Source organism: Ceratotherium simum, chromosome 2, assembly GCF_057802395.1.
Source record: "Ceratotherium simum simum isolate JZ-2026a chromosome 2, ASM5780239v1, whole genome shotgun sequence".
Classification (NCBI taxonomy): Eukaryota; Metazoa; Chordata; class Mammalia; order Perissodactyla; family Rhinocerotidae; genus Ceratotherium; species Ceratotherium simum.
Window position 1 is genome coordinate 87,645,465 of NC_141901.1, and position 13,518 is coordinate 87,658,982.

At 36.8% G+C, this 13,518-nt stretch overlaps 1 protein-coding gene across 1 annotated transcript in view; it reads left to right on the forward strand.

Moving 5' to 3' along the window:
* Positions 1–13,518, forward strand: part of ERICH3 (glutamate rich 3) — a 99,006-nt gene that overhangs the window by 42,494 nt on the left and 42,994 nt on the right. Inside the window, exons 7-8 of the mRNA XM_004431580.3 lie at positions 2,317–2,535; positions 12,175–12,355. Coding sequence (XP_004431637.2) covers positions 2,317–2,535; positions 12,175–12,355 — 400 coding nt within the window. The remainder of the gene's footprint in view (positions 1–2,316; positions 2,536–12,174; positions 12,356–13,518) is intronic.

The following is a 13,518-nucleotide window of genomic DNA, read 5'->3' on the forward strand; positions in this document are numbered from 1 at the left end:
GATATATCAATTATCGAGGCAGACAAATGTCTCTAACTTATTGGAGCTTATCCTGCAAGGTACATAGGCAAAATATACTGCCAGAAAAGATATGTAATTTTTTCAATGTCATTGATGACGAAAATGATTTAAAATAAAATCAGACAAGAAATTCCTGAAGAATAGTCATCTGCATGATCACTGAGTATGTAGTGGGCACCCACTAAATTCTTATCGTTTTCTTAAAAAGTAAAGGCTATGCATGTGGGAATTGTTTGAATGTGCAACAGATATAACCAGGTTGACCTTTCTAAGTATCAGGAGTGAGGATCTTTGACTTAGGCAAAAGCAATTTGGTCAAAAAACAGGCTGGTTGAGATGCAGTTGAGTAAAAATAATGACCTGATTGAAAATGATATCCTTAGAATGAGGGTTTCTTGTACACTGTTGATAGGAGTAGAAATTGGCACAACTATTTGTGAGGGCAATATTGGAATGTCCATCAACATTTTAAATGAACATGCTCAAGCATTTTAGCATATAGGAATTTATCCTCGGAATACACACGTATGTGGAAAGAAATAGATTCAAGAGTATTTAGCATTATAATATTTGCAATAGTGAACAACTGAAAGACATCTAAGAATTTAATAGAATATTGTTTAAAAATGTTATAGTATATTAAAGTATGTTAAAAATATAAGGTAGAATTATTTACACTGGGATGGAAAGATGTCCAAGATACTTTGGGCTAAAAAAGCAAGGTAAGGAAGAGCATGTTTTTAAAAAATTTACTAAACCATTCCCAAATAAGGCATGCAATTGACTGATAACTACTTAGAAATTAAAAAAAAAAAAAAACAAAAAAAACTCCAAGTCCCAAAAGTTCTAGATTCATTGATTTTATTGTTCTTATTATTTTCACTTCTTTAATTTATATTTGTTATTACAATATCAATGTATACCATCACGGAAAAATTGGAAAATGTAACAAAAGAAAAACAACATAAATAACACCTGCAATATCAACCATTCTAACAATTCTAAACTCCTTGGTGAATATCTATTTAAATCCCTTTCTGTTCACATAAATGTTGTTTTCAATCCAAGTATGGACTACACATGCCTTTATTTAACTTGTTTTTACTTATTTAGCAATGAGAAATGTTTGGAGAATGACTTCCTTTTCTTAAAAATAACTTTTCGCTTTTTAAGCATCTCAAAATAAAGAATAAGTTGGTTGAAAATTAATTTAAAATCATACCAAATAAATTTGTATAAAATGGATAAAAATGATTAAACATGCCTTAAGGTTTGAAAAACTATCTCAGATACGTAAAAATTACCAATTTGTGAAAATTCAGACTCAAATATACCTGAAAAATGTAATATAATTATTGATTATACCTTTGGTGATTTTTAATCATTAAGGTAACACATGTTGATTAAACTTTCAATTAATACAGAGATATATAAAATGGAAAATGATATACCCCCAATAATCCAAATGTCCAAAGGCAACCCCCTCTTCAAAGTCTTCCAGTCATCCTTGATTTTCCCAAAATCCACATATCAATTATTTAAAAGAAATGTATGATCACACCACATGGACCTTTTTATGTCAGGATGAATAGATTCACATCATTCTTTTTAAAGCCTGGTGAGAATCTATTATAAGAATAAGGCAAAATTTAGTTAAATATTCTCCTATTGGTGGACTTGATGGTTCAACTAAATTTATTATACGTGTGTGTGTGTGTCTGTATCCTTGTACACATTTGCATCAGTATACTTGTGTAATTATCTGGGTAAGATTTATTTCTACAAGTTGAATTGCTAGGAGAAAATAAGCTATGTAGAATCTTTGGGTCAGCATCTAGGTTTGGTTCCTTGATATTATATTATCAAGGAATATTATAATACCTGGATGGGTGAAATCAATGTGAAAAAAGTAGTAACACCCCATTGTTAAGTGGACTATCCAACTCTACGTCAAAGTACAACACTTCAAACTTCTTGATTTTAAATTGTTTAATCATACTGAGTCCCCATAGATTTAATGGGTTGTTGAGAAAAAATGTCAAAAGTATATAAAAATGCCATCACTGTATGTTTGGTTTAAAAATATACTTAAGTAAAGTTGGAAAGTCATGAAAATTTAATTTGCTATGGATACTACAAAATGCCATTTTTCAACAGACTGGAATGTTTTGAGTTTCCCTATTGATATCAGTTGTGTTTTGCAATGTCAATCATACAATCTTGTCTTTAAATTTGGGTTATGTTGGGTCACCACTTCTGTTTCACTGGTTCTTATGTCATAAAATGTGATTACAGGGCAAGAAGGCAGTGATGAAGTTCAGGAACTCCATGGACAATTCACAGGGAATGAATCGATATCAATTTCCGAACATTAACAACTACATGATGCCTATTCCTCCTTCACCTCCTCCCACCAAAGGAAAAATCACAAGGGAAAATAGACCTGAAACATGGAGAAGGAGAAGATTTCGTCCAGTCACTGCTCCAAATGGCTTAGAACCTCTCTTTACCAAGGTGATTATGGAATCAGGTTTCCTTTTGTTGATTTGGCACAGATTACATTGCACTATTAGATTTCTGGACATGCAGTCAAAGGATCTAGGGAAATCAAATGCAAAATGTTCTGCATAAAGAAATATATTAATTTTATAAATGTAATTGTAAGCTTGAATGAATCTGAAACCTAATATTTGAGTAGTTCAGTTGAATAACTAATTTAGCACAATTGATTAAAAATCCAGCAAATCTTATGGTCAAATTGAGTTTGTACTCTACCCATTTCCAAATTATTTATTTCCTTTAATTTGCCCATTCAATCACATGTTGTCAGAAGTATTTTAACATTGAATTTGTGAAAATTCAGGGACTTACATATACCAAAAAAAGAAAATAATATACCATATAAAATACCTTATTAAAGGTTACTTTTAGTGATTTTTGGCAAATTACTGTATAATATTAAGAAAAATTCTTCTTTCAGTGTTCTTCAAAAATATTGTAGTTCGTTGTACTCATTTCCTCAAAATACTGATAAAGAAAAGAGTCCTAAGGGCAGTTAGACTTTATACAGATACAGGCTAGTACAAAGGCAAAAGATCTCTGAATTTTTATTGCATAAATATACAACAAATAGTAGTTAAATGTAACTTTTGTGATTATTAGCAGATAGCTGGGTCAACATTTCATTGATGGAGAATCAGGGAGTGAGGTACCAACATGCACATAGGCTGCATGCTGCCTCTTCAAAACCAACCTCACTCTTAAGTGCTTTATTTACCCCTTGTCCACATCTCACTCCCAGCGTCTATCCTCGCCAATAACCTCAAAAAATGGGGACTATCTTTCTCACGCGTGCTCAGATTTCCTCCTTTCAGTTCTATTTGCACCAATTCTCTTCCTTTATTACAGTCTTTGGCAGAGGACTGTATCCCTCATCTCTGAGGCCCATCCTCTGCCCTGTGTCCTTGATCTTATTCTTTTCCACTGCCTATGGGATACCAACACCATAATTCTTCTCTCTAATTTGGATTTTCAGCCCCCCTCTCATATTCATCTCTGTCTTTCAACACACCCAGGTCTTATATAGAGTAACCAAATCCTTTCCTCACATTCTGTAGCCTTAGACTTCTGTTTTCTTCTTTCCCACTGCAGAGTTCCTGAAGCGTAGTTTACTGTAACTTAGTCTAACACACAACCCCAAGCACCTCAGCTGACAATAACAACGGTTTCTTTCTTGTTCTCATTATTGTCTGTTGTCGGTCAGCTGCAGTTCTGGGACCAGACTGGAAGAGTGGTCCCTGTCTGGGGTATGTTGGCCTCATGGACAGCAGAACCATGGAATGCATTTAAGATTCCACTCAGGAGTGACACATGTCACTTAGACTTGAACTCCATTACCAAAGCCTGCCAGTAATGGAGTAGAAAGTATCATCCTCTCACAGACAGGGACAGTAATATTTGGGGCAATGACAGAATCCACCACATCCACTAACTTACTTTTGAACTCCTTGCCTGCTGGCATTGGTCTTCACCAGGCCAACAAACATGCTCTCCTGAAGGATGTGGCCCCCACTTAGCAAAAGCAGTGATTTCTTCGTCATCCTCACTTGGTGGCAGCATTTGATTTCCTGATGTTAAAATTTATTACTGAGATAAACTCTACCTGGTCATACTTTTTAAAAAAAGTTTAAATATCTCATAAACACTAAGAAATATAAAATCTATATATACAAGTTAAACAACAATAATCAAAAAAACCCCAAACTTCAGAAATAAGCTCAAACCTAGTATTGTAATGAAGGGACAATATTTCCAGAAGAAAATAAGCTGAACAGAGTTTTTGGGTCATAGTCTGGGTTTGGTTTCTTGAGAGTTTTAAAAGCCCCTTCTGGGGAAGTCAGAGACACCAGGTCGTGAGTGTGTCCTAGGAAAATGGGGCTCACCAGAGTCAGGGCATCTAGTGAGGTCCCAGTGTGGGCCAGCCACTGGACATCCGGCAGGAATATGGTCAGGGAAGTGGGCTTCTGTAGATGGGCACAGAGGAACGAGCAGCAACTTCTCCATTCTGTGGTCATGACAAGTGAGGCACAGATAAGCATCTGAGGCAGCTTCCCCTGGGCATTCTGCCTTCCTGGTGTCAGCAGGCATCCTGGCTTTAACAGACCTTAGCAGTCTGTCTCTTGAGTCACAAGGCTTTGGTCTAACTTGGTCGATTTTTTGTTTTTTAAACTTCTGTTCTCTCTTTTTGAAATCTCTTTTTTGGGAATGTTGGAACTACTAGACTGATGCTCTAATATTCTTAGCTTTTCTCTCCTATTTTCTACCTCTGACTTTTTGTTCTATTTGCTGGGAGATTTCTACAATTTTATCTTCCACACATTCTACTGAGTTTTTTCTTCTGCTGCCTTATTTTAATTCTAAGAACTCCTTCTGTGGTCACTGAGTGTTACTTTTAAAAACCATCTTATTCTTGTTCTGTATGATTTTGATTCTTTGGTATTTGTGGAGACTTGCTTTGTGGGCTAATATATGTTCAGTTTTTGTAAAGAATGTGATTCTCTAAATGTTGGGAGAAGAGTTCTATAAATGTCCATTAGATAAGAAATGTAAATTATGTCATTCATATTTTTACACCCTTAGCATTCTTTTTTTTCTGCTTGATCTCTCAGCTCTTGAGCTCTAATGATTATTCACTCTCTGTCATTGTAGATTTGTCAATTTCTTCCTATAATTATGTCAAGTTCTGTTTTGTAAATGTTGAGAATACCTTGTTATATGCCCTTGGATTTAAGATTACTCTATCTTATTGGTGAAGGGATTCTTTATCATTAAAAAATGATCCTCTTTGTCACATTACTTTTTGGCCTTAAAATCTATTCTGTCTAATAGTACTTATTTTCTTTAGATTAGTATTTAACTGGTATATATAGATATTCCTTTTACTTTCAGCCTTTTGATGTCTTTACATTTAAGCTTTAGGTTTTAATTGTTTTTGTATAGCATATGGGTGTTCTGTGTTTAAGCTGACAGTCTCTGTTCCTTTAATAAACAAGTTTAGTCCAATTACATTTATTTTATTTAGTAGTATATTTAGACTTACTTGTGCTATTTTACTGTGTATTTTCTGCCTACCATGATTTTTTTTGATAGTAGCATTTTATGCTATTATTGCCTCTTCCTTGAAACTTTCCTCTCTTGCCTTCCATGGCACACTACTTTCATGGTTCTTTGCTATCTCCTTTTGCCTCTTATCTTGCTCCTTTGTGACTCTTCTTTGTCTTGACTAGCTATCATCATAGGCTTAGACCTTGACATTTGTTTTTCTGTTCAAGATGTAGTCATCTTTGCACATGGCTTCAATAGCTTTCTAGATGTCTCTTGGATTTGTCACTAGCTCCTGGGTCCTGGGGTATAAAATACAATTGGCACAGTGTGGCAAGTTATGCACTTTACTTTAGTACTTGGATTTATTTCATTGTGATCTAGAAAAGATTCATTTAAGGAGAGGTGGCTCTCATGACTAATTTACAGATTAAATTCAGTCTTTCATTTTATGACTACCACCTCCACAGCATCCTTAAAATGCTCTTAAAAGAAAGAGGTAAAAGGCAAAGAAATATGGCTTGCTGGAGGAACCACCTGTTCCTCCATGAATGTGTAGAACATGGTCCCTGGCTTCTGTGATCTCTGTTTCCAAGGGATGATTGGTGGAGCCAAATGACAAAGTGTGGTAGATCTCACAGCCCAGCATGTTGCTTCTGAGCCTGTTGCTTTGTTTCATTTTGTTCCAAGTCCTGAAGAGCTTTATACAGCTTTTACGGAATCTATGAGACTCGTTAGATTTTGCTCTGAGGTTTGCCTCACCCATCTGCAGATTTTTGTGTTCTTACTCAGGATTGCTGGTCACCTACCCTACATAGCAGCCTACTGAAAATGTGGATGGTCCCATAAATAGTGTTTATAAATGTGAAAATACAGGCTTTCAAATAAGAACCTACTTATTAACCATCACACCATACCATGCAAGGCCACATTATGTCTATCAATTAAAAAAACAAAACAAGTTTGTTTTAATTTTGTATATGTTTTGTAAAAGAGAGGACAAAGAGCTTCTCCAGGCGGGAATTAGTCTGGGGCTTTCTCCGTATCTGGTTGAGGCCCCCTACCCACTTCCTAGACTCCAAATGAGCCCTGTGCAATTACAGATGCCTGATTGGTAGGTCCTATTGCCCCTCAAATTTGACATGGTTACAATTTAAGCCAGCTTTCCCATTCAATTGCTTTATTTCTTATAAAGCATGACCTTTTCTCCAGTAATTTGGGCTCAAAATCTAGGATTCCTTCCTTCCTCTTCATAACACATTCAGGTAGTTGCTAAGTCCTCCAGATCAGAGATGTCCAATAGAAAAAAATGCAATTCACATATGCAATTTTAATTTTCTAATAGCTACATTAAAAAAGGTAAAAAGAAACACGTGAAATTAATTTTAATATATTCTATTTAATCAAGTATATCCAAAATATTATCATTTCAAGAGGTAATCAATATGAAAAATTTTAATAAGGTATTGCACATTTTTTTAATACCATGTCTTTAAATTCAGTATTTTATACTTAATGTATTTTATACAACACATCTCATTTGAATGAGCCACCTTTCAAGTGCCCAACGAACAAATGTGGCAAGTAGCTGCTGTCTCAGATGGCACAGCTCTAGCACCTTAACAATGGCTCGTGAATCTGAGGATCCTTTTCCATTCTCACTGCTACATCTCCACTTGAGGGGCTTGCTACCTAACTCTTAACTGGGCTACTGAAATCATCTACGTACTTATGTCCTGCCTCTAAATCCACAAGTAGCTCAATTCAGCTTTTATTAATAATGGTAAGCACTATGCTCGGTGCTGAGGTTACCAAGATGAATAAGACCAAATTCTTGTTCTCAGTAAGATTGCAGTTTAGCAAGGAAGACAGAAATGTCTACAATTATCCATGATGCATTGTGATGAGTACTATCGTACTGGTATAAATAAAGCACAATGAGAACACAGAGGAAGGAAATATTAGTTCTGACTGAGGAGATTGGAGAATGCTTCAGAAAAAAAGTAGCATTTGAAATTGCCTTTGAAAGATGAGTAGCAAGTTAGCAGGTAGAATCAGGGAGCAGAGGGTAAAAGGCAGTAAAGGGAAAAAAGAGTAAGGAAAGTCCATCTCAGTATTGGTAGATTCTACATAATGATGTTAAATTAAACGTTGTAGAATAGCTCCCAACCTGCTCCTCCCCTGCTTAGAACTTTCACTAGCTCCCTCTTTCCTAATGAAAGCAGGTATATTCTTCTGCCTGGCTGTTTTAAAATGTAGGTTTTATTATTATTCAGCTACTTTGAGACCTATAGATCAGGAGACGACTGCCATTGAAAAGGCAATTTGTAACTTACAGTTCCCAAGAGGAGGGGGCACGCCATGTATATTAGTCAGGGTTCCATCCAGAATAACGTATGACCACATATCTAGGCACCATGGCCCAGCTAAGTTGATAGATAAAATTACCCATCACACCACACCACTCAGGGCCACACAGGGAAGCACCAGCGTTGGTCAGGAGGCTGAGGGAGTGGGAGGAAAACATGGGCAAGAACCTTTGTTGTGGTTTCTGAGGGAAGGGATGGGCAAGGCAAGGTAAACAGGTTTAGGATTGGATAGCATGAATAATTTTGGCAGGCTCTGGAGTGTAGGGGCTGTCTTGAGTTGTCTGGTACCTGGTTCAGGGGTGAGTAGGGCAGAGGAACATTGGCCCAGAGTGTAAGATCCCAATAGCAAAATCCAGCTGGAAAATTTCTAGTTCTTAACAGACTTACTGAATTCATTCTGTGGAGGGAGATGAGAAAGGGAAGGCTCATGTGTCAACTCAGCATCCTCAAAATGTAGAGCTCTGATACCTCCAGGACTGACGTGTTTGGGGGCATGTCCGGAATAAGCATGAGATATGGGTTACACAGTAGTAAGAAAAATGGGCAAGAGGAAAGTGAAAAGAGGAAGCATAGTAAAAGCAAAGGAGGAAGGAGGAGAGAACAAGGAAAAGCCAGTGAGAAAGAGAAGAACCAAATGAGTATAGTGAGGAGAGGTTTCCATTACAACCAGCTCCTCCTGGACCTTTAGGATGTGAACATTGAGCACTCGTCCTCTGGCTCCTGTCAGAATTTTCTCTTCCTAACACCTGAATCAGAGTCAACACGGGAACTGCCTGCCACTCTCTATGGTCGGATTTTCATTAATCTTTATCAAGGCTCATTCAGCAAGGGTGCTGTTTGTTGAACAGGACACTGTGAATCAGTTTCATGTTCTGGTGCTTATTGAGTTCCTGTAAATGTAGAAAGCTTCTGATTTAGGGCAGGGTCAACCCTACTCTAGCTTTTGTCTCAGCAAAGGGTGGAATGTGGAATACCTAGTTATTCCATGCCTGTGTCCAGTCAGATCAATGTTTGTGAGGCCCTTACTAGGTGTCAGCATAGGCAAGACGCTGAAGGCTTAAAGATCAGAGAGACACTGTCTTTATCTACTGAGAGAGAGAAAAGGAAGGAAATAGTTTCAATACCATGTGACTCATACAGTTACATAGGCCTGGAGATTTAAAACATGTTGATAGTGTTTGGTCCACTACAATTAGTTCTGTCGCTGGATCTTTAAATGTAACACAAGGAATGGCAATAGTTGAGAGACAGTAGCTTAAAGAATGTAAGACATTTTATGTTGTCTGAGGAATGTTGGGCCTCATCCCATGGATATTGGGAATCATTGGAGGATGTTAAGCAGGAGAGTCATATGATCTATTTAGTGACAACAGATCACTCTGATATCCAGGAGGAGAGAGATTTTGAGGGACATCAGGCTAAGAGTGGGGAGACCAATTAGTAGGGTGACCATACATCCCAGCTTTCCTGGAACAGTCCAGATTTATGCTCTTTTTTCCTAGCATAAGCATAATTATTAGTAACACCTCTTTTACTGTGTGTCCCATTTTGGATGATAAATTCTATGGTCACCGTACTAACTAGAAGTTTATTGCAGCAGTCCAAGTAAGACTTTATGATGTCTGGAGTTCATCAGAGCTTGGACAAGTGGATAGAGAGGAGTTGCTGTCAACAAGAACAGGCACTTTGACACCTAAACAGTCTCTTACATCCACTCATCACACAGTCCTGGGCAAGGATAAAAGAGACCCCAGTGAAAACTTAGTATATCAGTTGAATGCTGAATATTACAAATATATCGTGGCTGACTGGTTAATCACTCAATGGGCTTGCTGTTGATTTGTCAGCTCAGGTTGTACTTGCCTGAGAAATCTGAAAAGAAATGGGAAGGAAAGTCATAAGCAACTGGTGAAGGAAGTAAGAAAGACAACCTTTAGTTGTATAGGGGCATGAGGCCTTGTTCTTGTTCTTGAAATGGAACTGAATTGTCATGGAAGGTTTTCATACTTGCTTGAGGACAGCAGAAAGGGCCGTGAAACTTTGTTAAATTTCCTCAGTCTGGGGTCATTATAACTTGGAAGATGGCACGTATAGAGGCAATTTAGTCAACTGAAAGAAACAATTGTTCCTTTCCTAGTGCACATATTTAATCACGAGCTGTCACTTAGGCCTCCCTTAGAACCCAGAAAACGTTACTTGGTGGCAATAATTGGGGAATATTTTAAAAAGAATGAAGTAACTAGACCCAGGAGAAAAGAGACGTTGCTATCAGGAATACACTTCAGCGGAAAAAAACTATGAATGAGTAAATGAAAACGGTGAAAGCTGTCATTTCCTTTATTTTAAACACTCTTCCTTCCAGTTTCTCATTTTGTACATACGAGGCAGGCCGTTCCTCCACTCTAATCCCACCATTACCTTGTATTTATATAGTGCCTGTCTCCCAGAAGCTCACAGGGCTACCTCTGAATCCATGCCACTTTAGAAAGTATTGCTTAACAAAAGGGGGATGCTCTTATTTAATCCATCCTATCATTAAATGTTCTGGTGGGAGCCCTGAGCTGGGTTTGTCTGGGCCGCTGACTGTGCGTTGGGCGGCACACATTCGTGTCACAGCTCCAAGTGGCCTAGGCAAGAGGAAACATGGGATGATTTTGCAACTAGTAGCTGGGCCTGCCATCATCCCTTTGCTTCAACTGTGACTCAGGGGGATGTTTTTAATCTGCAAAAGATTATCCAGTTTGCTGATTTCCCTTCATGGCTCTTGACGTCCCTGAAATATTTCTGCTAATTATCTCCCTATTTGGGAGCTGTTTGTCCACAGGCAAGACAATTTGCTTAAATTTTAAATCTCAGACTTCCCCTCCATTTACAGTTTTCAGACTGTCATTTGCGGAATTTCATTTATTTCCTCTGGTTTTTGCTTCAGAGAGATAGAATTGAATGAGGAAAAAAATTCTCTGCAGTGGAAGGGAGTGGGTTTGGAGATGGAAATATTTTAGTAGGTCCTTCAGAAATTTTTGTTGGAGGTTTGTTATTCTTAAAAAGAACACATGGTTCCAAGGCATCCATAATTCAATGAAATCAAACTCAAATAATTGCCTTGGATTCACTGAAAGTTATTCTCTGCACATTTTTCATTTAGCTAAAAATTGATGGTTAGAAAAATGAAGTGGGTTAAAAGTCATGCCTGGCCTCTGTGTAATTCTAGAAGCCAACAATGTTCTTACTAGGCCCTCTTAAAGTCTCTCAACATGCCGTTCCTCTTTCTCTGCCTCTTCCTCCTCTTCCTTTTCCTATTTCTTTTCCCTCATCTTCCTCTGGGAGGTTAGGCAGACTCTATGCTCATTCACTATTGTGAAAGGACTTCAGAATATGAACTAGGAGGCAAGGCATAGGACAGTTCTTTTCATTTCTGGCATTTAAGTTTATTGTTTATTTTATAAATAATTTAAATTCGTCAACACCATAGAGTATCAGATAGGTTTATGAGGTGATTTTTTTCTTGTTGGGTATATTGTTTGATATCAACGATAATATTAATAATGTTGGTTTTACATTGAAATGAATGCCTCCTGTGAAACTGGATAATCGCAGCCGTGTAGCGTACGTTGTCCCTAGTCCTCAGAGTGACCACAGAAGGAATCAAACGTGTGCAGTCTCCCTCTCACATAGAATAAGCCCAGGGAAGGATATATTGTCAGCGCTCAAGTGTGAAGATAAAACACTCAATTACAAACACAATTGCTAAATCACAATCAATATGAGTTCAAATTAGAACAAAATTATGTCACCAATATTTAATTAATTAAGTTGATTTGAATTTTTATTTGATAACCAGCTAAAAGAGCGAGGAGCAGTTTCCTCTTAGGGTCATTGATATTTTCATTGTATGTAAAACATACACGTAAAATAAAAAGTGACAAACTTTGCCCAAATCGCCAGCAGTTCCATTAAAAGTACAAAGCCAAACCGTATATGTTATAATCGTTGGAGAGATTTGTTTTGTAGTGAGCTTGACTTTCTGTGCACTGAGTAGATTGACATTTTATAAAGGTTTTGTTGCTAGGTACATAAAAATAGCCTTTTCTATTCTTCATATTACAATGTCATTACACTCTGATTAGAAGGTAATTAGAAGGTAAAAGGAAATAGTTTAAGCTCCCTTTTTTGTTTATTCTAGGATTCAAGAAGGATTCACAAAACACCTCTGCATAGTAATGCAGCCATTACAATGATCTATTTGGGGAAAAATGTGCACTTATCCTATGATCACCCAGACTTCCGGGATGAAATAAAGGTTTATCAACAACACTGTGGTGGGGAAAACCTTTGTGTCTACAAAGGCAAACTACGTGAAAAAGGTACACATAAAACGTGAATTTTTTTAGTTGCCAGTAGTTCACGCTATAGATAAGCTGTTAATGATATCATATCAAAATGACTTCAGTCACTCTGTGATATTATGCATATCCAGGGACTTGTAAACCAGCTGCCTAAAAATAAATCTAGATTTACGGCTCCATGATTGAAACTGAAGCAGCAATGACCCTTGCAGATTGTGGAAGGAAGAATTTGGAGTGATTTAACCCAGTAACAGATTAATTTGGGGGTAGAGATATATGATCATTAAAATGCTGCACGAATGAACTGTCCCCCAAATTACAAGGTAACTATTTGGCTTGCCATAGTGAATTATATCATACATTATTCTAAGAGAAAAATGCCAGATTGGCAATTTGTTCTTTCGAAGTACGTTGAGATAAAATCACAAATCCAATAAACTTAAGGCTGAATCACACCTAAATAACATGGTGCAGAATTTGGCTAAATGGCCTTTAGTACATTCCTGCTTTCATTTGATCGTAAATCCGTGTTTGTTAGCGTAAGAGAATTTTTATATCCAATATAGGGTTTCACGTATTGTATTGAAGTGGTTTTCATCAATATTTAGTTTTGCGGAACAGCAATTAAAAGGAAGAGTTGTTACAGGATTATATTTGTTATTTCCTTGCTTAAGAAACTCGGTTTAGAAAGTAATAGTGTTTTTACTAATTAAAAGAAATATTTATATTTGGGTAATCTTGATATAGACCTAGGGGTTAAGGGAGGAGTTGGGGGCAAACATGGACTTGTTACTTTTGGTTTTCTGATTTATCAATCAAAAACAGTGACTATTAATTTAAAAAAATTCAAGTACTTAAAGAGAAACTATACCTATTTAAGGATTAAATATTTAAAACTTTCCAACATAAAAAAGAGTAAACACTTGAATATTAGTTTTAACTTAAAATAAAATATGTAATATTTTACTTTATAAAAATGTATAAAATTTATTTATTAGAAATAATGCTCAATAATGCTAGAAACTATTTTTCCCCATTTTATATACTTGGCTGAAATGTAATTTACTTTTATCCCATCTTGTTATAGCATTTGCGAGTTCAGGTCTTCCGTTTTGTAGATGAGAAAAATGAGAGGAGTCCAGAGGTGCAGTGGCTTCTCAAGGTCACACGTCCAGCCCTGG